Below are 22,791 nucleotides of genomic sequence, written 5' to 3'. Positions count from 1 at the left end.
AAGAGCGCATCATGTGTTCCCTCAGATCAGGCAGCAGTAGTGTTTAATAAACAGTTTTAACCTCACAGTGTCTTGACGCCTGGCCTCACCTCTACTTTAGCATGTGCTTTTGATAATTTATCTGTCAAAATTGATGTGGACCGTGACAAAAACACCAGGCAGATAGCTGTGACTTGCACACGCCGCCTGTAATAAATTCAAATGCGTTTGTTTTGAAATGCATTATTACTGTTTGGCAGGTCACGTACTAGATAACACAAGGCTCACTGAGACATAATTAGGGGCTGTTGTGCATGCAAAGTTAATATGGTTTAAATGCAAACAAGAACTGGCAGAAATACACTATTAATCATCAGCTTTTGTTCAGCTCTCTAAATAGTAACATTTTGGAAAGCCCTTTCTCGAGGCTCGTGTGTAACACTGGCTGTTGCCTGTAGTGGATAAGCTTGTTCATTTTTAGGTGTGACTATGTGTTTACATGGACGCCAGTCAAAAAGCAGGATAATCCAGTGTGCAGAAGCAAGGACTGGGTCGCATGTGTAAAGAGAGATGTGGCATCTATTCATTGTAGATAGCACATTAGACAGGGTTAAAGTGAGGTGTTGGCAACTCTTCCCATGCATGATGATTAATATGTCCCGCATGGATCCGTGCCTGCATCTGTGTGTGTTTATGTCTCGGTGCTGGTGTGCACGAGAATGAGCGCGCACGTGCGTGCCCATTTTGGTGCTGGCTCACCTTGTTCGCTGCTGTTGTCACCGCTCTGCGAAGCGTGTCCCCCGCTGGAGGGCCCCGGTGTGCCGGCTGAGTGTGTGGAGGTGGCGTCATCATGGTCTCTCCAGGAAGCTGGGTTCTGAGGTTGTTGGGTTTTTTTGTTTTTTTTTTCAAGAGAGAGAGAGAGAGAGAGAGAGAAAGCGAGCGTGGGATCCATCCATCCATCCGTGCATCCATCCACATTCCCCAGTCCAAACCGCAAACCAGGAGCAGAGAGAGCAGAGAAGTGGGAAGAGGAGGGAGGGAGGGAGGGACACAGAAAAAGAGAGAGAGAGAGACCATATGAGTATGCAGGAAAAGTAAGAGTGACATCTGTAAGAGTGTACAGGCTCTGTGAGGGCCCTTGGCCTGCCTACATTCTCCTGGCACGGCTAGCAGACAATCAACAATGCCACTAAAATCACAGATGAATAGAAAGAAATGCACTAAAGCATCTGGCAATAAGTCAAAACACTGTAATCAAAGTGTTTCATTAATGCATGAGAGCAAAACGCAGCGCTGTTAATGTGGCGTTTGATTTCCAAGTGAAGCACTTGTGAGTAATTGTCTAAACACACATGGCAGTGCCCGGAGTTCGTTTATACCGTAACCAATCGAGACTTCCGTGTCAAGTGAGAAATATAGAGGTAAAAAGTCCAAACACACCACAGCCGCCATTAATCATTACCACTGTCAGAAATGAAAATAAGATATGACAGTGATTCTCCAGCTAATCTGCCAAAAACGTGCACACGCCCACTCTGAAATACACACGCCCACAGAGGGCTTGCAGAAATACACATAGGCACACACGCTAATGACATAATAGAGCAAGAAGAATAAACACACATGCGCACACGCTCGCTTTTCTATATACAAACACATACTGGAAGAAAGTGTTAAATCTCTGCTGGCTAACTTCAAAGAAATGTCCATAAACAAATCTGTAGCTTTTAAGGCTTCTTTTCTGTTTCCTCCACTCCCTCCTCCGCTCATTTTCTCTCCTTCTCCTTCTCCTTCTCTCTTTCCTGGTCATTCCCACTGCACTGTCGCCGCAAACCGGGAAACGGGATTTTCTACTGTACAGGAAAGGCTTTATCAGTGCCACATGAAGGCAGGCTAGAGGTGGAATTTCCTCTGCCATTCAAGTGGAAGAGGGACAGACTGATCACTCATTTTACCACACTTGCTCCGACAAACACACAATAAGCCTCTCTCACACAAGAGTTGATAGAAAATCCGTAGCTTACAAAACCCATGCTAGTCTTTTCCAATTTAACCTGTCACCTGAGCACTATGACAAAACGCTGGCCAACGTAAGCCCCAACATTGTCTGGGGGGGGGCCGCCGAGAGAAGGAGCCCCTTGAGCCGAGCCCAAGCCAAACAAACACAGGCCTCCACCAAGGCTTCCCACAAACCTCAGCCCACTTCTCGGTTCCCGCTAAGGGGTGTTTTTCCTCCCTCAAACACACATAAACACATACACATTCATACAAAAGCAGAAGGAAAATGTACATGCTACAGAATATTCCAAGAAAGAGAACATTTTTTTACCATTTTGTTTAAATTCAGAGTAGTTCCTGTCGGAGTTCAGCCTGCCTGCCTGCCTGCCTGCTACGGTGCCCCAGTCAGAGTGAGCTGTACTGGTTGAGGACAGACAGGAGACAGCCCGGAGACTAGAGGAGGTTTTCAGGGAAACAGAGGCTATAAGACAAGCGGCTGCCGAGCTCCCTTGGGTGCTCAGTCCTGATGTGCTGCTGTTCGTTCTGCTGCGGAGGCGAGGCTGCTGCTCTGCCTGTGAGCAAGGCCCTTTTATCTGCTAAGTTTTTTGGGGAAGGAGGGCTGTTTTCCCAAACAGCTTGGAGCTGAAAACAGCAGACACAAACACACAAGGCCCTTCAGACCCTCCGCTCCACTCGAGGCCCCTCTCAGCGTCAGCTGTTCGCCGGATGGCAATCAGATAAAGAGCTGGGAGAATTACTCAGAAGAGGGGTAAGAAGACAGGGGGAACAATAGGCTGTGCGTGGGCTTGAGCCCTCCAGAACAAGCAGAGGGAAAAGTGTCCCTGCTCTGAAAGGGAAAGACGATTGTTATGTGTTCATCCTCTGTGCCAACACATGGTACACTTCATAGGAACGAGGTCTGTTGTTATAGTGATTTTTTTTTTTTTTGTTACTCGCAACACAGCACGCGCTGGGTAAAATCACTAATGTGGGAAAAGCCCATCAAGCATCTGAAAACAGTCTAATTCTGTCTCATGTGACACAAAGAGGCACGACAGAAAGGAGAGGTAAGAATCCAGAGACTCCCCGAGTGCATAGTGTGTTTAAACAGAGCCGGGCTCCTCGTTCCAAGAGGAGGAGAAAATGACTGGGTTCTACTTCCTCAAAATGAGACATCCACTGCCGGCAAGCTGCGAGACAGACCTGAAAAACTGTGCTCACTGCTCACACACGCTCTCTCTCCCCCTCCCTCCCTCTCTCTCCTTTACACTTGCCAGCTATGGCCACAGCATGGTTTTAATGCAACAGCTGAATCGATAGGACTTAATTTAGCTATCATTGCAGGGTAATGTGTCATTTTTAATGGCGCTGGTACTAAATTAAATTCAAAGACACCTCAGCTAATGGTGTTAAAGGGAATGATATTTTGCTGTGATTTGCTACCCTGTGGATTTAATGGGCCTGAATGCAGGGATGTAGATAAAGCTCAGCTAGTTTGTTTCTTACAGGGTGAAAGGCACACCGCAGCACTTTATATGACTTAATAATATTAATACGTTGGCTCATTTATGATGAACCCCACACTCTCCTCTTTTAATACCTGGAAGTCACTTCTCATTCATAACCGCCCTCGTCTGCAAAACAAGACAACAAACACCACAACAAAAGCGTTAACTTTCCGCGCTCGGCAAGGCGACAAAAGCAACAGCCTTTCCTCCTTATGAATTATTTAGTGCACCTCTCTGAGCATCAACAGACACCCGCGCCGCGCAACACAAACACACACAACCATTTTGTCACAGCCCTCGTGGGTCTGATGAAGTTCAAACAAGTCGGCGCGGGGAAAGAAATCGTGTCACCCAAACAGTCTTTTTCAACCTACAGAAGAATCCCTCGGAAGAAGAATTAGGAAGAAGGAGCAGAAGAAGAAAAAGAGGGCCTCTAGCCCGTGTGATAACTCCCCAAAGCTGGGCATAATTAGGAGTCAAACATGGTTCACTCCATGCTCTCCACTAATTGTGTTAAAGAGCAGTGTTACCAGGAGGAGAATGCCGGCGAAAAAAAACAACACATACATGAGCAGGCTGAGGATACACACACACACACACACACACACACACACACACACACACACAATAGGACTAGATGGAGAGTAAGATACAAAAGAAGCATGGTCTCCAGGGACAGCCGCTTCTATTTGCTGGGGTTAGCGACTGGCAGCTGATAATACAAGTTGTAATTAATATAAAAGCAGGAGACAATATGGGGAGGACGGCTTGTAGTGGAGCAGGGCCACAGGAGAGCAAGAGAATGCAATGCTTTCCCCCGTCCCCTGTTTCTCATTTACAAACACCTGCCTGGCACAATCTCACTCCCCGCCCTTGCACTCTGCCTACATCCCTAGGAATTTCTAAATAAAATTGATTTAGCGGCATCATTGAATTTCCCTCGAATTCCCCTGGAAGCCGGAGGAAGAAAAAAAAAAAAAAAAAAGGGAAGAAATCTGTCGGTGTAGAAGCAGTGTAAGGAAGGCTGCATGGGGACGACTGGCCTTGCGTATGTGTGTATCTCTATGTGTGTGTATGTGTGTCGTACAGAATCGCTGACACACCAGAAAACACACAGGACCGTAAATCATAAAGCTGACATTTCAAGACACATCTTGCCACATGGTATAAACAGAAAGAACAGTATAAAAAAAAAAAAAACTTCTAACACATTTTCTGTTGGCTTGAGCTCGTAATTATATACAGCCGCTTTAGAAACGTGTAGGTGCACCTCTGTTGAACCTGTGACTATTCACAACACCCTCAATTATACCGAATATAAAGAGTGTTTAATTTAGCAGCCGATCATTCAAAGGAGCATGTGTTAACAGACACGAGGGATTGACTGGTCGTGTTCATCCTTTAAAACTTTCTCTGAGGCAAAAACAAGCTTTTTACTGCAGTAAATGTCAGATAGAATGATGAAGGTTCAATAAAGAATGCTATCACTATAGTGATCCGTGTGTTTGGATAATTTAACTCTGTTCTTTCCTCGACAACAACAGAAACTAAAATATGTGCTTTCATACGTTCATATAGTGACATGTATGTTTTTATAACTGTACAGTTTGATGCTAATCAACATCCTCTTTTCATGGTGCCTATGATGTTTGTTTTACTGTTTAACAGGGTCACAGAGGTGTCACTTTAATTATGTGTTTTAGCATTGAATTCATGGTTAAGAACGGTGTGAAGGCGTGTCATAATGAGAGGTGTTCCTAAGACAGACAATACAAAAATAAACCTCAAAGGATAATGTGGTGATGTAACTCGACATTTAAGATTGAGATTAAGAATTTAATTATTAAACTGACACTTTTACACTTTAGTCAGTTGGGGTTCTATTCAATTGCAAAGCTTGTAAATATTTACTTATGCAACTGAACTGTCATTAACATGAAAGTTGTATTTTAACTCAGGTCATCATACATGCATTAAATGTCCCTACAGCCCAGAAACTGTTTGTTTTTTTATTGCAGTCATTTGGAGCAAGCATGCAGTTAAAGGAAGGGAGCGTGAGAGATGCAACAAGTGAGCCTGTAGCCTCTCTGCAGCACTGATTAGATATGCCTGCCAACAGTGCCCAGCCTCTGCACACTAATCAAATAGGAAATGTTAGGCCAGACATCCCACCATCACAAAACAATTGTGTGGAACAGACAGAGCGGCCCAAGTCAGCAGTGCACTGTTTTTTGTTTTTTTTATAATGGGAAAGAGGAGAGATCCAAACGTGGTCGCTCCCCGAGGAGAACAAAGATAGTTGAATTAGAACACCTCCAAAACGGAGAAATTCCACGCTTCAGCAGGCCGGCTCGGCCCGAGGGCTCAGCGTCCACAGGCAGAGTGCTGAGTTTGTGTGTGTGTGTGTGTGTGTGTGTGTGTGTGTGTGTGTGTGTGTGTGTATGCTGCACCATGCAAAGTGACGTGCAGAGACATTACTGAGCACCCGTCTCTGCAGATACACACAGTAAATCACAGCATGGGCACAACAAGAACTATTGCATTGCTTTGCTGAACCTGTGACATCACTGCGGCTGACCAATGGTTTACAGCAACCAGAGAATCAAATGTAAACAGAGCAAGTTTTTTTTCCACCATCCTTTTTTTTTTTACTTTCCAGCAGCCATGCAGAGGTAAGATAAGCTCCACTATGGGAGCTCCTATCGTTCCCCGAGGAAGCCTCTCCAAAACAAACGTGCAAACCTGCACACTTTCTGTTAAACAAATCTGAAACTATGCAGAAAGGCAAAGACACTTTTCAAAAGCGTAATGCATATGCATGGAGGGAATGAAAAGCCTTCTGCTAATATGTAAGCTCGACTGAAGAATAGCAGGAGAGGACACAAAGGCTAATTCATTAGTACAGATAATATTCAGACACTGTTAATTCTATTTGCCTCTCTAATTGGATGTAGCACAGAAGAGACAGATATTTTATTCATTAATTAAAAGACAAGAGAGAAAAGCATTGACAAGCACACACACTGTAGCAGCCGTTTACAAATCTACACCGCTCTGTTTCTTTTTTTTTTTTTTAACTCCTCCATCACCCTCCATGTGTAATACAACATCTTTTTTTTCTTTTCTTTAATTGGGAGGAGGGTAATCTGAGGAGGGGTGGTGAGTTGGGAAGACATGGGTGGGCTACATGGTTGAGATAGTCACCGCAAGCGAAAAAAAAAAAAAAAAGGGAAATCAACAGTGTCAGCAAGGACTCATCCTGCTCCTCTCTATAACGTAATCCAATCATCGCTGAGACAATGCTGCATTCAAGTGTAAATAAAACACTGCTTATTATGCTCCCATGTCAGGTATGAAGAGGAGGGAGACAGAAAGAGGTTGTTGGGGTTTTTTTTTTTAAAAAAGGAAAGAAAACACACACACATATGCACACATACATACAAACAGGCTCAACGGGCTGCCTCCTCCAGTGAAGAGCCTCATCATCTCCAGAAAAACCAACTTTCTCCAAATGAGATGTAGCCCTGGGCTATATATTAAAAATGCATATCAAAGCAAAGAAAAATGGACGTGAGAGAGTCTAACTAAATAAATTAGCATATCTAACTATCAAACCGCCTTCCTCTCCTCAATGGGGAAGCGAGGACAGAGATGAATAATAAAAAAAAAAAAGAAAGAAGCAAATGAATAAATAAAATAAATAAATCAAGACAAGTAGGACAAAAATTGCTTTCAATCCAGCGACACAGTTATGCAGCCAAATGCATTTTTGTGCATTGTTCTCAGCATTCAAAGCACATTTTAAGCATGAAGAGCTGGACTCCTTTCAATTAGACATGGAAATTACTGCTGAGAAGTTAACTATTTACTGCCACGCTTTCAGACACCTCTATGGATGTTCTTTTTTTTTTCTTGAGGTGCACAAAAAGCTACAAGTGATAAGGAGTTGTGCTTTTTTTGAAATATTACAATAAGCAGGAGGGGTGCGTATTTACATCAAGCAGCCATTATTAAAATCAGCTCCCAGCTCAGCTCTAAAGACAAGCAAGGGAAAAAAAAAAAATCAGAGCAGCAGAGAGCTATAATAAAAAGTTCATTGGTGCCACAGCAGTGAAATAAATCCCTCAAAAGTTAAAAACCTAATGAGGTGGTCAGTCCAAATGACTCCAAGATGAATGGCTTGTCATGCTGCCTTCTTTGTTTATTGCTGCTCCTGATTCGCTTTATTGGCACTTCTAATTTACTAATTATCAAAATATTTCTCGCGAGCTTGGACCGGTGACAGAGCTTGGTGTCTGAGCAGTGAAGGCACCACTGGAAACCGGCCTGAGCATCCACCATCTGCCATGAAACTAAACAGGCTAGTTTATCTAATCTCTGCAATATAAACAACAGCATGCCTCATTTCTACACTTGTGTTGGAGGGCCACAATATTGCACCGTTTTCCAGACCAACGTCGTCATCCACTCCGTGATTGTGTTTTAATTCAACCTGTGCAGCCTGCCGCGTCGACCTGTAGACGCGCCGGGCTTTTCAAAGTGGGGGGGGGGGGGGGAAATCCACCGCTATTAGGCCGATAGCCAGAGCCAACAGATGCAGCGCGGTGACTTTGCATAACACTTAAATCTGCTTTAATTCCTAATAGGCTTGGCCTTGTGCTGCACTGATATTAACTAGTCACTTTGTCGCATTAACCCGCTCTGTTTTTTCCCTTTTACTCCACCAAAACATTAGCTTTTATCACCGACATGCAACACGCAATCATTCACAGATATCAACTGAATAGCACACCGTCAGCTCGATCCAAACAGCAGGGGGGGAGAGTCAGTGTTTATTACACCGACAATGCACCGATTTAAAACCAGGGAATCGATCTTCAAATTTAAAGCTCCTGTACTTCAGGTGCATATAATTGAATTCAGCATTATGGAGCCTCCAGCCATAAAAAAAAATGGAGGTGGAAGGGGGGGAAGCGGAGCAGAGAGGGGAGAGAGCCACTGCAGAGCACCAAACCACACGGCAAATCAATACGAAACAATTAAACACATTAACATCAACAGCAATGGAAGGCCTCCAGACGAACCATCATATGCCTTGTGAACTTGACATTGATGCTAAGCCTTTAGCTCTGAGATCTATTTCAATAGGCTACCACTTTCTCCACCTCTGCAGCACACCAAAAAAAATCCACAGCTTTACGCACAGGCCCCATCCAGCTCCCACAGCCCCCAAAATATAAAGCCCCTTTCTTTTTAAATATTAGCCTACAGCTAAAGCTTAGCGCTGATACCCTGCTTTAACATTAAACCTTAGTAACAGATAATTGCCTCACATTCATTCTTTTTTTTTCTTTCTTTTTTTACAGCGTGCAACTCTCCATAATGCACGGCAGCAATTTACGCACGTGCACACCCTCCAACACACACACACACACACACACACACACACACAAACCTCGGAGCAAGCAGGGACGCATTATGCACACATGACTGGTCCTAATCAAAAGACTAAAACAATAACGCAGTCCATTGTATCACATCTAGCTTATGACCTTAGAACATCGATCGGCTGATTTTCCTTGCAGAACAGAGCACGCGCTATTTACAGATGGCACAGCACAGCAGTGTCACACACACACACACACACACACACACACACACACACACACACACACACCGAGCCGAGGCTAACAGCCCCCAGACTTTGCATTGTGGGGGAAAATTAAGCAAATCTGATTGTTTAACAACAGCCGATTACTTGTTGTTTAACGTCCTTAAAATGATAAACGGCCGGGTTATTGTCTACAGTGTGAGACATCAGAGATGAATGCAGACACACGCCCAGCACACACACACACACACACACACACACACACACACACACACACACACACACACACACACACACACACACACACACACACACACACACACACACACACACACACACACCAAGAAGATATAGTAAATCTTTGGTTACTTACGTGATCTGCGAGGTTAGTCGACGATCCCGAGAGTTCTTCGTGATCTGATTTTGAGCTGCCATCCCGTTCGTCAATAACTAGATCTATTGGCATTTTTCCTTTCAAACAGCTGATGTACCGGTGGCAAAAATTGTCGCAGAGCTCATGCACCTATAGAAAAAAAAAAAAGAGGGGGAGAAAGAAAGCACATTTTTTTTTTCAGGATAAGGGAAACGCTTCAGCCAAGTCCAAGAATAACTGCAATTAAGGGGGGGGGGGGGGGGGGGTGCATTATCGGCGGCAAGGAAACAATAGTGAAATTGTTGCAGAGCTTATTATTCTCCTGAGACTGGAGCAACAAGTTGAAGGACCAAAAAAAAAACAAACAGCATGCCGTTAGCAAAGGACGGAATAATGAGCAGCTGAAACCAAATCTGAGGATCGATAACAATGTGCAACGTGAGCAGACAGGCTCCAACATGTTTTATCAATAAGTCACAGAATTAGTTGGCTAAATAAAAAGAAGCATATTTTGAGAAAATGAAACACTTCTTCAAAATGCATGCCGGTGTATTTTAGAACATCTGATAATAACTTTAAAGCACTGCCAAAAAAAAAAAAAAAACAGTTGAGGCACGTTTAATAATATCAGTTACATTCACATACATGCTGTGTGTGTGTGTGTGTGTGTGTGTGTGTGTGTGTGTGTGTGTGTGTGTGTGTGTGTGTGTGTGTGTGTGTGTGTGTGCAGGTGGCGCCATGCATTAAGATGTATAATATTTACCTTTTCTAATTCCAAGAGGTGAAATCGTAATACTTGTATGGCTTGTATCATCTGGAATAAAAGAGCAAAATAGGCACAGTTAACATCATTAAACTGAAAAATATATGTTTTTTTAAACGTGTGTTAAGTTTCAATGTAAAAATCCACCCGTCATAACAGTAGGCTATGGTGTGCACATGAGATGCATGCTGTTTTTTTTTGTTTTTTTTTACAGTAAAAGGAAGCTGCATTTAACTTCTTCACACACACTGGTCAGCTGGGTCAGTGTGATGGGAGGACATGCACAATGACAGCGGCTAGTGTGGTCACACAGCTTCTCCTCAGAGCTGATCTGACATCCAGTGTGGAAGCTTTAATCATATGTTCACTTATTTGTTGTGAGATGCTGCGGACACTATCCCCCTCCGAAGAAACACGGCAGAGGGAAACCGCACAGTTAGTGGAGGGCAGAGAGGTCAGAGAGTGTGTGCTTACCAAATTGTCCAACTCTGGATTTGATGAAAATAAAGGTTTTTCTGCTCGGACCTAAAATAACACAGCAAATGTCAAAGTTAGTTTTGGGATGTAATGTTCGGAATGTGTCTATTTCTATCACGGTAAAAACAAGTCTAAAAAAAATAAGGGACAGGTTTTGTGGAAATTCTGCAGATTTACACACACTGCTATTTAATCATTCAAAAGAAAGTTTCAATGCAAAAGTAAAAAAAAGAAGAGTGCCTTAATGCGGCAAAACATAAAACAATATATACATTTTTTTAATGTTTCTAAATTGACCTGTTTGGCAAAGACTGCAATGTCCTCATTGAAGGAGTCTGAGGAGCAGACATCGCCGCCTGCTACGCCGGGCTCCCTCGGAGTACACGTCGCCAACTCGCACTTCTCAAAAACCAGCGCGAGCAGTGGGAATAAAGGGTGACTGCAAGAGGGGAAACACAGTCTGAGCACAAGCAGCACACCGGCTCAACATGCACACTGCAAGAAATGTCCAAATCAACCTGCACATCTCTCGGTGCCATGGCCCGTAAACCTTTACTATTCTTAAAGAAATTAAAAATAAAACACAGTCAATTGACATGATTTTACTTTTTGCACGCTGCTTGATTTTTTCATATTTCTTATAAAACAAATCTTCTCGGCAAAAATATAAAAACACACAGCAAGTTAAACTAAATTGAGGATTGGAGATTATCGTTTTCCAAGAGATCGTCTGAGTTTTAAGTTCGCGTAAATACGCATCTGGAATATTTTCTATCGTTGTCTGGGAAAATGTTGGGATTTTCTTAAGACAATAATGGACTTACTGTGACTGACATTTCTTGCAGTGCAAACTAAAAAACTGTTAAGAAGTCAACATAACTCTGCAAAAACAACACAGACACACACAAGCAGTCTGTGGCATTTAAGGAAAATTACAAGGTCTCCAAAAAATAAACTTAAATTAAATTAAAAACATTTTGAGGAGTTGAACTATACAGACGATTAGAAGCACCAGAGCTTAAAAAGATCTCATTTTTAGAGATAAACCTTTCAAAGTGGGAATAAAAATGAGTCTCACTCACATTAATCCGCATTTTGAGAGAAAAAGTTATTTTGTTAACATTTAAAAGACTGAATGAAACATGTTTTTAACAGAAGTGTGCTTTTAATACTTCTTATTTTCTTATTAGCCTTTACATTTGTATTTTTTTGTTGACATAAATTGAACTCCTCTAAGCACATGAGAACAACGTGAGTAAAAGAGATGAAGGGGATTTACTCTGCACTACATCCCAGATTATAATGATACACTGGATTATAACACTTTCTGTGAACGTGCGTAACCGAGGAGTATCCGTAAACATTTTCTGAAGTTTTTTTAAGAATCAGTCAAAACATCTGAAAACATTTTCTTACATTTCCAGACAGTCAGCTGATTGGAATATATTTTCCAAAGCCATGCAGTGCGTTTCACGCGCAGTGTTCCTGAACAAACTAAATTCAAACTGCTTTGAGAAGTTTTTGAAAGCAACAGAAAAGCGTTCAAACGCGTCTGGACTCTTTTAAACTGACAGGTAATATGTAGAAGTAATTTAAAAAGAAAACGTGATGAGATTGAAGAATTGTTCTGATGTTGAAAATAGTTTTCTATTATATTTCAAAGCACTTTGGGACTTTCGAGCGTCCATATTATTTTATAGCTTGTGTTTCAGGCTCGAGGCTTCCTCTTACTTACTGCAGGCTTCACGATGCCTCCTACAAACGTCTAAAATTACACATCAACAAAACTCCCCCTGACCAACAATAGAGCCCGAAAATTGCGGTCAATCCAGCACAAAACGCTATTTAAATTTAGTGGTGGGGAAGAAACTCCAACGACACAAACTTAGAGAAAAGCAGGAAAGTTAGAAAAATTAAAATATCTGCACGCGGACTTGGCTCGTGCAGACCTTACCCATAAATTTGATCTTTATCCCTCTTTAAAACGTCGTTGACAGCGGAGCCCATGCTGGTGGGCATAACGTTTGGGTGCGGAGCATGAGCTCCGTAGTGCTGGCCGTGCAGCGGCGGTCCGTGGTTCAGGTGGTGGACCTGGGGAAGCGGCCGGGGAGCGTGCGGGTCCCCGTACATCGACGCCGTGACTCCGTCCATCCCACCGTAATGGGCCAGCTCATCGTACTGGGAATAAAAAAATGAGAGAAAAGTGAGCGGACTGTCCGGTTACTCTTTAAACAAATGTGAAAAGCACAGAAAGCATGCCGTCTCTTGTTTGAATATACGCAAAGTAGAAACTAATGAGCTGCTGCTGTGAAAATCCGCTGCAGCCACGGCACAAAAAAGTGCCATATATTCAATCTGAGAAAGTGTTTGTCATTACCAAAAACATTATAAGTAATGTTGGTCCTCAATTGTGAGTTTGGTGGGTGAAAAGAGCGATTTAGTTTGGTGTCTCCTGTGAAACTGCTCCACGAGTGTCGTGCAGTGTGAGTGTAAAAAGCAGAGGCTGTCACTCTGCTTGAGGAGCGAGGCGCTGCAAAAATGTCAAATACAGCCGCTTTGATACGAATACTTTGTAAATTTGCCACCAGCCGACAAGAGGTTATCGATACGAGGGCCTCCCTACAGTGGATTTCAAACAGGTAAAGTGGAGGAGATTTAAAACCTACCCTTTGCGCCATCAGGCTGCGCTCCAATAAACTCCTGAATCTGTCGTATATTTAATATCCCAGTCCCGGTTAGAAAGTGATTTAGTGGCAAGATTCCGTTTTCAACCAACTTTGCGACTTCTCCTATTCGCCAGTGTGGTTCAGTTGAAATCGTAGCATGGGGGACTTTTGCAATTTTTCTTGTTTTCCCCCTTTTCCTCGCAAAAAATCAAAAAATGCGCCAAAGTGAAGGTTACAATCGGCCCATCAACAACCTGCATGTAACTAAACTGTCGTGTCTCATGGCTTTTTGCCACTCCAGCTGTCAATCAAAGCCAGAGGTTGTCAAGGTAATGAATGAATGACGGTTGGTGATGATGTTCAAGAGAAGGACGAATCTTTTTAGTCCGTTTTCATCCCGCAAGTCCGCGTCTCCTTTAATGCCTCCAGATCGCTATCTTGTTTTATTATCACTGTAAAAGAAGGAAAAAAAGCAGAAGAAATTAAGAGATTGCGATTCGGATCTCTCCTTTCTTTCCCCCGTAGGTATTTCGTCTATCTGGCGAAACTGAGATGAGTGAGTGTCAGCGAGTGTTGGCAGGTTGGCTGCTAGCTTGCTTATAGAAACAGAGTCAGTTCGCAGCGCTGAGCGGTGGGCGAATGAAATGACGGATCCCGGAAGTAGTGGTGGCCATAGCCAGTCCTACAGCAGCTCCAGAAAAGAGAGAGGAGAGACCAAATCTTGTGATATGCAGAGTATATGCGAGGCGCAGGGACGGCTTCAACTCCACACTGGGGGTAAAAGGCAAAGCAACACAGCTCCAACTCCCACCCTATTCCTTTTTTTTTTTTGTGGCGAGAAGAGTCCTAAAGAAAAAGCAGAAAGAGCTGAATGAAGGAGGTTTAGCAGCGCGGACACTTCGGCTGCAACTCTACTGAGTTCAATGAAACATACCACTGAGTAAATTAAACAACAAGAATCATTATTTAGAGTAAAAAATGTTCATTTTTGTGCACATATACGCACGAAGCACTCGTACTTTTACGCACAAAAAAACAACTTATATAACTTGGAACATGACTTCATAGGACTCACAAATTATTATAAAGCATTCTTTAGATGACATTATCAAGACATCTTATGAGTGCTGAGATGAATATATGAGCATATATATAAGCACAAGGCTTACTTATTGTCTGTTGTGATTATAAGACAGTGTGCATCATATCACAGTATTACCACATAATCTTTGTTAATTAATGCGCAGCTCCTTTTAAGCAAATTAAACAACGCGCAGCACCCCTCCAAACCCAGAATGAACTTTTCCAAAGAAGGAAAAAAGCTTTTTGTGGAGGATTTTTGTATGTTTTTTTGTTCGTCCAATCCCCTGTCTTGATAGAAATCCGTGCCTTACCTCAGAGTAGTCAATTATCAAAGCTCCCCAAGATCATCAATCATGTGAGGAGATTGAAGTTTAGAGGAGGAGCAACAACGCTCCGGCCATCGATTGCACTGAAGCCCCCTTTTGGAGCCTGCATGGGCACTTATACGCACAAAACAGAAGCAGGCCATCTATATCCCCTTTAATATTAAGCTCCATCAATGCTAATAATGGCATCATGGCTGTATTGATAGGTTCTCACATAAAGGCTCCATTTATGGTTATTTGTTGATGGTCGAAATTAATTATTCACAGGTTTGGATGAAGGTAGACACACGCTCAGGGAGAGAGGGGCTGTGGCTACTGTTGGAGGGTCAATAAACTCTCCCAACAAACAAAATGCCAAACAGAGTGGATAGGGGGGGTCGATTAGAGAAATTTCAGGAGTTTTTTTACGGTAAAGATTTAATAAATTAAACCGTGACAACAGTTATGTTTGTTGGCATAAAGGGGGGGTGGGAAGTGTGGGACTGCAGGGTTTGACAAACGGCTGTGTGGACATTTCAACGTGCAATACCCCGGGAAGGAGCTGCAGAGCTGTGCGCAGAGAGCCCAGGCACCCACCGTCTCCAAGTCTCTCTTTCACACTCTGTAAACACTGCAGACTCTGCTAGTGAAGACTCATATTTTCATAAGCTAAATACTATCGTTCACATTGATTTGTGCGCTTGACTTTTTTCTTTCCACCCCTCCTCCATATGGACAAGCACGGTAAGTAACCTTACGCTGTATATATTTATTTAGACCGCTTTGTTGAGGACGCGCGTGCCTTCACGGCGCAGGGAAGGCAAAGTTTTGCAGGCTGGACTATAAAAAAAAAACGCTGAATTCATTTTTCTTATTCATGTTTGATCTCATCCGCGAAAGCGCACGCTGCAGCTTAAACATCCACACGCAGGAGCGATTACTTTTTAAATATTCCTCTAGATGTTGAGATGCTGCCGCGTTTTGTGCACATTTATAGTGAAAATATGTGATTTGCCCCCGAGGAGAGTGATGTAAACACCCGAAGAGCGTGTGAAAAATAGCGGAGGCTAATTACGCGTGTCCAATGCACGGCTCCACAGAAAGACACCCTTCCCTATAAAACTTCCACTAACGACGTGAAATTTTAAACTCCTTCTTTTTTTTTGTGAACCAGCAATTAACGAGGAGCCATAAACACGAGACATCATCATTAACGATATTTAGGTGAATTCCTCTTTGTGACAGCATGGCACAAGTCGGTGTTTAATTTTCTTAATTTTATTGTAATCACCCAATAGTTGATGAAAATTTATTTTCCTCGCCAACGAGACCTGTGCCAACTGTAACTCCCCTGCGTTTACAAGCAAGATCCCACGGAGGACACCCACCACACACAATTACACGTTTAAATATCAATTTCTTCAAGTGGCGTTCACGTCTCGAACATTTTCAGGTGAGGACACACAACTCTTTTATGAAAAAATTAAATAAAAAAAATCAGTGGATGGCATTAACAGGCGGTAAAATTTCATCTGGTGGTGTCAAATGGAGGTCAGTGTAGGGTTAAAGCTCTCGGTGTCCGTGTGGGACATGGCCAGCTGCGTTTGGGTTCATTAGGGGAGGGAGAGGATCCATTTCAAGGAAAACACTACAGGGACAATCAGCAGGCTAAAGATCCGCCGCATGTCACATCCTAAAGGTGCACCAGAACTTCCACTCACTCCTCTTGTTTGCTCTTAGCAGGACTTAGAATCCCCCTCTCCCTCTCTCTCTCTCTGTCTCTCCCCCTTTCTCCCTCTTTTCACCCTGCAGGGCTTGTACACACACAAGCCTGTTGCTAAATATGGTGGAAAAAAAAAACGCATTGTTGGTTTTAATTCCCTCAAAAAGATCACTGATATGAAACGAGCTTCAAATCCTCTTAGTGACCTTAAACACTCCTGGAGAAACAATTGGCGCTCAACTGCAGGAACAAATAAAATCGCCCTAATCTTGTTTGTAACTTTGTTCTTCTTTGGCCCTCTTCAGTGGGATTGAGATTATGTAAATGAGTCGAGCTAATGTATAGAGGCGCAGAGATAAGACTGGATCATAGACTGACTGCTGGAGAAGCTCGGAGAGTAAAAACCTCGCAGTGTGTCTGTTTATAGATATATATCTATATATATATATATATACACATATATTTAAAATAAAATTAGGAAAGCAGCTGGCGCGTCTTTTAAATTTAAAGTTTTTTTTCTGCTAAATTAAAGCAGCACAGTTTTGGTTTTGTCCCAACTAGGCAACAAGAACAAGGATGAACATTAAAAAAAAAATCATCTCCACAAACTGCAGTATGTTTACATCAGCTGTGGACCTATTTTATGCTCATTTTATGTAGTATTTGTTTTAGATATTTGGCTGCTTCGGTGTTTTCCTCGTGCAGAAAGCATGACTTCAGTCATCTCAATGTGAACTCTTTCTGACCTCGGAGTGAAATGTGACTATAGGGTTTCAGAAAGTGGAGTGAGCAACTCAAATACTTGTAAAAGTTTCGCGACTAACTGTAAATTCTTCAGCTCCAAAGCCTCATTTTCCCCTCCACCGATTCTCAGAGTCTGGTGTCAGAGAGGGTGGAGAGGGAGGGGGGGGGGGGGGGGGGGGGGGGGGGGGATAGAAAGAGAGAGAGAGAAAAGAGAGACAGAGAGAAAAGAGGAGGCCAGCAACTGAATGTAACTGTGGCTTTTCCTCTTCATAGACTCGTTAGGGAATAAGCGGCCATGTAGCGACACCTGGCGGTCACAGTGGACGCCGAGCTGCCGAAAGCTTTGCAACAAATGAGAGAAGGCCCAGAAAATAAGACAAAAAATGATTCAGTCAATTTACACAAAATCGATCCACAAGTATAATTAAAATACTGTGTTTTTTTTATCCAAACGGAAGTGGTTGCAATCAAAAAAATATTTTTTGGCCACATATGAAGTTCAGTTTTTAAAGAAATAGCCTTCAAAAACTGTAGATTTTGTTGATATTATTTTTTCTCAAATAATTATTCGAACTTTTAATTCCGGAAGTGCTTTAACTATAAATTCAGATGAACTGTTTCAACATTTTGCAGCTGATGTTTATTACAAGACTGTGACTCTGTTGTGAAAAGACGACAAAATGTGGCTTTTTATTTGTATTACTTTCTCTTTAAATGCATGAAACACATTTCTATTCATTCATGGATTTATTCGAATTTTACATTTTAAAAAACATGTGAATCGGTATTTATTTGAATCAGTTTCATTAAAGTATTTAATATGGAGCTTTCTATACATCCTCAAAGCAAGAATAGTTGTATTATTGTTGCAATATTTATTTTAGCCCATCTGAACGAGTTTTATTTGGCTATTCGCACTTAACGCCCTTTCAAAATAAAATTTAAACATTAAAACCATTAAGAGTTAAATGATCCTTTACTCAAGAACTCAAAAATGTAGGAAGAAAAATCAAACGTTTATTTCAATTGTTTCTAAATCAGCACGAGAAGGTATTCATAAATTATTTAATAAAACAGACATATTTATGTTGTAAGAAAATCTTTTAAAAAACATTTTTGATTTTGGTTTAATTATTTCAGCTTTCGAACTATTTTCCAAACAAATTTCAAAGCTCAATCGACCTTTCCATAGCGTGGAATAAAAGAAATAGTTCCTCCGCTGTGTGCAGCCTGCAGCTCCGCTCGGCTGTGACACACTTTGAGCAGGTCACCGCCGAGATTAGAGCCCGTCGTTAACGCCTGTGCGGAAACACCAAATGCTGATTTAATGAGCTTGCTTTGGGTGTTTGTCCCAGAATACCTGGTGTGCATGTGTTAGGAACGCCACACACTGTAATCCCCGTGTTTCCCCCCTTTAACACGTGGCTTTAGGGACAGACAGCCTATACCCCTGCATATAAAGGCTCTTATGGAAGATTTGAGTGTGATTCCCTTTTTTTATTTCGCTTAGATTGAACGGGTCGGAGCCTATAAGGCCCGTATCCAGCCACATTACTACGTGTAATTGAGAGAAGTTTAAGTGCAGGCCGGGAAAGCGAGGAGTTAATAGCGGTGACCCTCTTGCTGTGCCTCTGTCGCTCATCATTTATCAGGCTTAAGGGGCTTAAACAGGCAGCGCAGACCCACCTTTTATTACATATCAAACCCTCTCTCTCTTATCTACATTATAGGAAATACATGCATCGTTGCCTGTTATGCGGATTTGGAAATAGAAACATGTCCAATAAAGTCGCCCTCCTCCGCTGATCACAGGAAATATGGCTTTAGGCGCTGTGCAGACAACCCCAGCGATTTAAGCCTTTATTAAATTGTCTTAATTCCTCCTCCTCTCCACTTCGAAATGAATCGAAAATTCCGCTCTTGTGTTGTCTGTCCGGTGCGGAAGCTGCGGGGGAACGTGGAGTGCGGGTGTCTTTTTCACGGTTCCAACATGATTAGAAAGTGAATATAATTTGCAACAAGAGTTAAAAAGCATGTCAGCCTCCGAGTGCGTGAGAACATGGAACAACGTGTCCACGTCTGGAATAATGCATGCAGCGTTGAAAGTGGGAACATTTAAGTAAAGGCTGTGAGGAAGATTTTTTTTTTCTCCCTTATATCCAGTCCTAACTCACTCACCAACGAAAGCTGCCTTATTCCCTCCTTGCAATTAATTAAAGGTGAGAAAGCAGACAAAACTTCAAGGCGTGAAAAGTTGGGATATTTTTAGCCTTGTGTGACGTTCTTCTTTCTGCTATATTTATAGCCCTTAATGAATTAAATGTCTTTTATAAGAAGGCAATTAAAACAGCTGCTGAGTCTTAACCTAAAAGTGTATTTTTGTGCTTAAGTAGAGGGTTTGAGAGGTTGTTTCTTTTTAGCTGTCCTAATTCATTTTTATTTGATATCTGGGTGTAAGAAAGGTTGTTTTTCTGGCTGGCACAGTGTTTGAGTTAAACTTCAGGGCCAAGCCTCAGTTGTCTGCTGCTTTTTTTTTTTTCTCCAAGGAGAGCTCAGTCAGTCAGCCTGAACGCAGCTGCATTCACAGGGAGTGACCGCTTTTGATATTCTGGTCACACAACAGAGTAAACACTGCTCTCCTGTTCAATAAACATCATTGACAAGGTGCCATAGCCACATATTCTAAATACTAACCCCCCCCCCCCCCCCCCCCCCCCTTTGAGTTTAAATTTTTTAATGAAAGTGCATTTGTTTATATTCTAATTCAGTCTTTATCATTTTTATTACTGGCAACAAAAAAAAAGGTATATGTTGTTCTGTGATGACGTGCTGTACTGAAGCTTTAATATAACGTCAATAAAGAATAATTAACTGTCCTTTGGTCGTCTCTTCTTCTTTGTCTCTGAAAGGTGTGGGGTTTTTTTTAGCGACACACAAGCTCAGAAGTGTAAGATTTAACTGAATCACTACACACACACACACACACACTCTTGCTCTCTCTTTCTCTACACACACACACACACCACAGACTGCAAGCTAATCAAATGACTGAACCCCAGAGACAAAACTATTCATTAGACTTATAATAAACTTGCACTTAGTTCATCTTCCCTCAGTGCCTGACCTCTTGCTTCCTCCCGTCACAGCATGAGGCAGTCCAGGCAGAAAAAAAAAGCTTCTCAACCCTTTTTTTTTTTTTAGCTTGAGACAAAAAAGGTGTCTCACTCACGACTCCCCTAGTTTGGAATGGTTACAAAAAAAAAAGCACAATGCAGGCAAACAAATGTGGATAGTTTGTTTGCTTTCTCTCTCCCCCCCCCCCCCTCCTCCTGTTTACATTCTCCCCTCTTCTCCATCTCCTTTCTCTCTTCTCCTTCTTTCCCTCTCCGCCCTCAACTCTTGGTTCTGCAGGAGTTCACATGATCAAGCAAGGTACCCAGGTAATTATCCGGCATTGTCAAATAAAGCGGCCGCTGATTCAAATGAGGAGTGAAATATCAAAGAGCGGCGATGCCTTTGCAGCCACTACTTATCCACACAGGAGACAAGAGAGGAGATCTGAGAGCTCGGGGACCTGCAGCGAGGCAACAACAACACTCAGCCGTACCTTCTCTGGATAGATAAATATCACCAGCGGAAGCAAAAACATGCCCAAGTTCACTAAGAACACAGATTGTATTTGTATAACATCTCCTACTTGGCCATTATTAGCTTGTTTGTCCCCTTTAAAGTGGTCTGCAGTGCAGCTTTAACAAGGCAGGTTTTTTTTTTTTTTTTTGCTACACTCCCAGATCTTCCCCTGTGTGTGTGTCCTGCTGTGTGTCTCTCTCAAAGGTCAGGAATTCATGAATCCCGAGCTGTCACAAGCAGAGCTGTCGTGCAATCTTATTCTATATATTTTCTTTTTTGGATCAGATACAAAGGGAGGAGTCAAGAAGAAGCTGAGATTAGAAGTGAATAGCGCATTAATGTCTGGCACTGCAAAAGTCCAAAGTCCTCAACCTAATTGACCCAGATAGCTGAGGCAATCATTTTAATTTGTTATATTTTCCTCTTTGCAGAAAGTTGCTCTGACTGGAAGAAAACTTTTTTTGAAATCAGCATGCACTACTTTTTCTTTGTATGTCTTCTTTTATTCTTTTGTTACAGCATAAACTGATCAACTTAATCATTTATTGTTTCCTGCTGTGTAATGACGCCTTGATCCTGCCAACAAGACCTTTGACACCTTCGACACAAGCAAGTGGAAGGTGATCTGGGTGAACAATGTCATCGCTCTGGAAACGAAACAGCCCGACGAGAGAGAAAGCTCATTTCTGCTCCGGAGCAGACAAGCGGCGTCCTGGGATTTCGGCGGGAGCACACAGAAGAGTACCTGTAATTTGACTTGCCACGTCTAAATGGAAGTTGAATGGGTTACATTGTGCAACAACAAATAAAATGCTCACAATGCTTTCCTGAGTGTTTTTTTTTTGTCGTGGTTGGAGGCGAAATAGGGTCGGTGACGATGTTTGAGTGTTTAATGCAATAAACACACAGGCTTCCCTCCCTCTGGCGTATGGAAGGCTCCCAGGGACACTTTTGCATGTAAATATTCATAGGGAGATGGGGATGGGCTATTAATTATTAAGCACAGTACAGAAGTGTAATACTTCAGCATTTAACGCATGAATCTTATTTTCTGTTTTATTTGCTGCACCTGAGGAGGAACATTTTGCGAGGTGAAGGGAGACATTTTTCACAAAATCTCTCTCGTTCTGGGGTCGGATGAAACTAAGGATGTGCTTAATAATGACGACTTTGAATAAATAGCAGGTAAAAGTTCAGACGCGGGCTATACATAATTCAAGTCGGAGCTGAAAGGCACGTTCAAGTATATTTCTCTCTGCTAACCTTCTATCAAAAGTAGTGGCATGCTGTTAAAAAAAAATCTAAATCTTCTTTCTTTTCACATTTTTGTACTAAACATAAAGCAAAAGTTTGAGGGCTTTTTCTGAAAGTTTCCAGGTGAACTTCACGACTCCTGCAGCTCTTTACCTCTGCACAGCATCATGACAGACTGACACAGCAGTGATGGAGCTGGAGTGAGGCCACCAGTGAGGTGTTTTTAGAGGTCCATACCTGTGCTTTCACTCCTACAATGTAGAGACCGGAGACAGACGTTAGATAAAGGGAGGAACGGTGGTATAATAACGACACAGACAGTGTTTGGTTTTGGTTTAAAGACGGCCAAACATACATCTGTTATGTATTCAGTTTCTCCTGTTTCCTGTGTTTCCTTTTCTTATGACACTTCCAAAATGTGCAGATTCGAAACAGAACAGACTTTTCAATTACAAGCAGCAGAAAAAAAATAAAATGACCTAGATACTATCAGGTCTTTGAAGGGTTCACATCGCATTGTGCTTCTGACAGAAACGAACCAGCGATCCACATCATCTGCCCTGACGCGAGTCAAAATCAAAAAAGGAACACTGCAGTTCAATTTCGCTTCATTCGAGCCCCCGAAAAGAAAAAACTCCAGTACCATCTGAGTGGAATTGAATTAACAATTTCCCTAG

At 42.3% G+C, this 22,791-nt stretch overlaps 1 protein-coding gene and 1 long non-coding RNA gene across 14 annotated transcripts in view; one reads left to right on the top strand and one right to left on the bottom strand.

The window, feature by feature from the left end:
- The window catches only part of meis2a (Meis homeobox 2a), an 81,027-nt gene extending 66,851 nt beyond the window's left edge, over positions 1 to 14,176 (bottom strand). For 3 of the 13 annotated variants that reach the window (XM_061062483.1, XM_061062484.1, XM_061062490.1), the window contains exons 1-7: positions 13,376 to 14,176; positions 12,664 to 12,887; positions 11,007 to 11,148; positions 10,707 to 10,757; positions 10,233 to 10,283; positions 9,470 to 9,619; positions 739 to 853 (exon numbers count right to left, since the gene is read on the bottom strand). In XM_061062483.1, the coding sequence (XP_060918466.1) occupies positions 739 to 853; positions 9,470 to 9,619; positions 10,233 to 10,283; positions 10,707 to 10,757; positions 11,007 to 11,148; positions 12,664 to 12,887; positions 13,376 to 13,387 (745 nt within the window). In that variant the 5' untranslated portion in view covers positions 13,388 to 14,176. Of the gene's footprint in view, positions 1 to 738; positions 854 to 9,469; positions 9,620 to 10,232; positions 10,284 to 10,706; positions 10,758 to 11,006; positions 11,149 to 12,663; positions 12,888 to 13,086; positions 13,290 to 13,375 lie in introns of those variants that run through there. The other 10 variants (XM_061062486.1, XM_061062492.1, XM_061062488.1 and 7 more) reach the window with 8 other exon arrangements.
- A 607-nt stretch (positions 14,177 to 14,783) lies between these two features.
- Positions 14,784 to 21,685, top strand: LOC132992914 (uncharacterized). Its single transcript, XR_009676400.1, has 2 exons — positions 14,784 to 15,507; positions 21,380 to 21,685. It is a non-coding gene; the product is annotated as an uncharacterized LOC132992914 (long non-coding RNA).
- Positions 21,686 to 22,791: the final 1,106 nt, after the last annotated feature.

This window comes from Labrus mixtus, chromosome 18 (assembly GCF_963584025.1).
Source record: "Labrus mixtus chromosome 18, fLabMix1.1, whole genome shotgun sequence".
In the NCBI taxonomy this organism is placed as follows: domain Eukaryota; kingdom Metazoa; phylum Chordata; class Actinopteri; order Labriformes; family Labridae; genus Labrus; species Labrus mixtus.
This window is presented reverse-complemented; position numbering and strand designations above follow the sequence as displayed.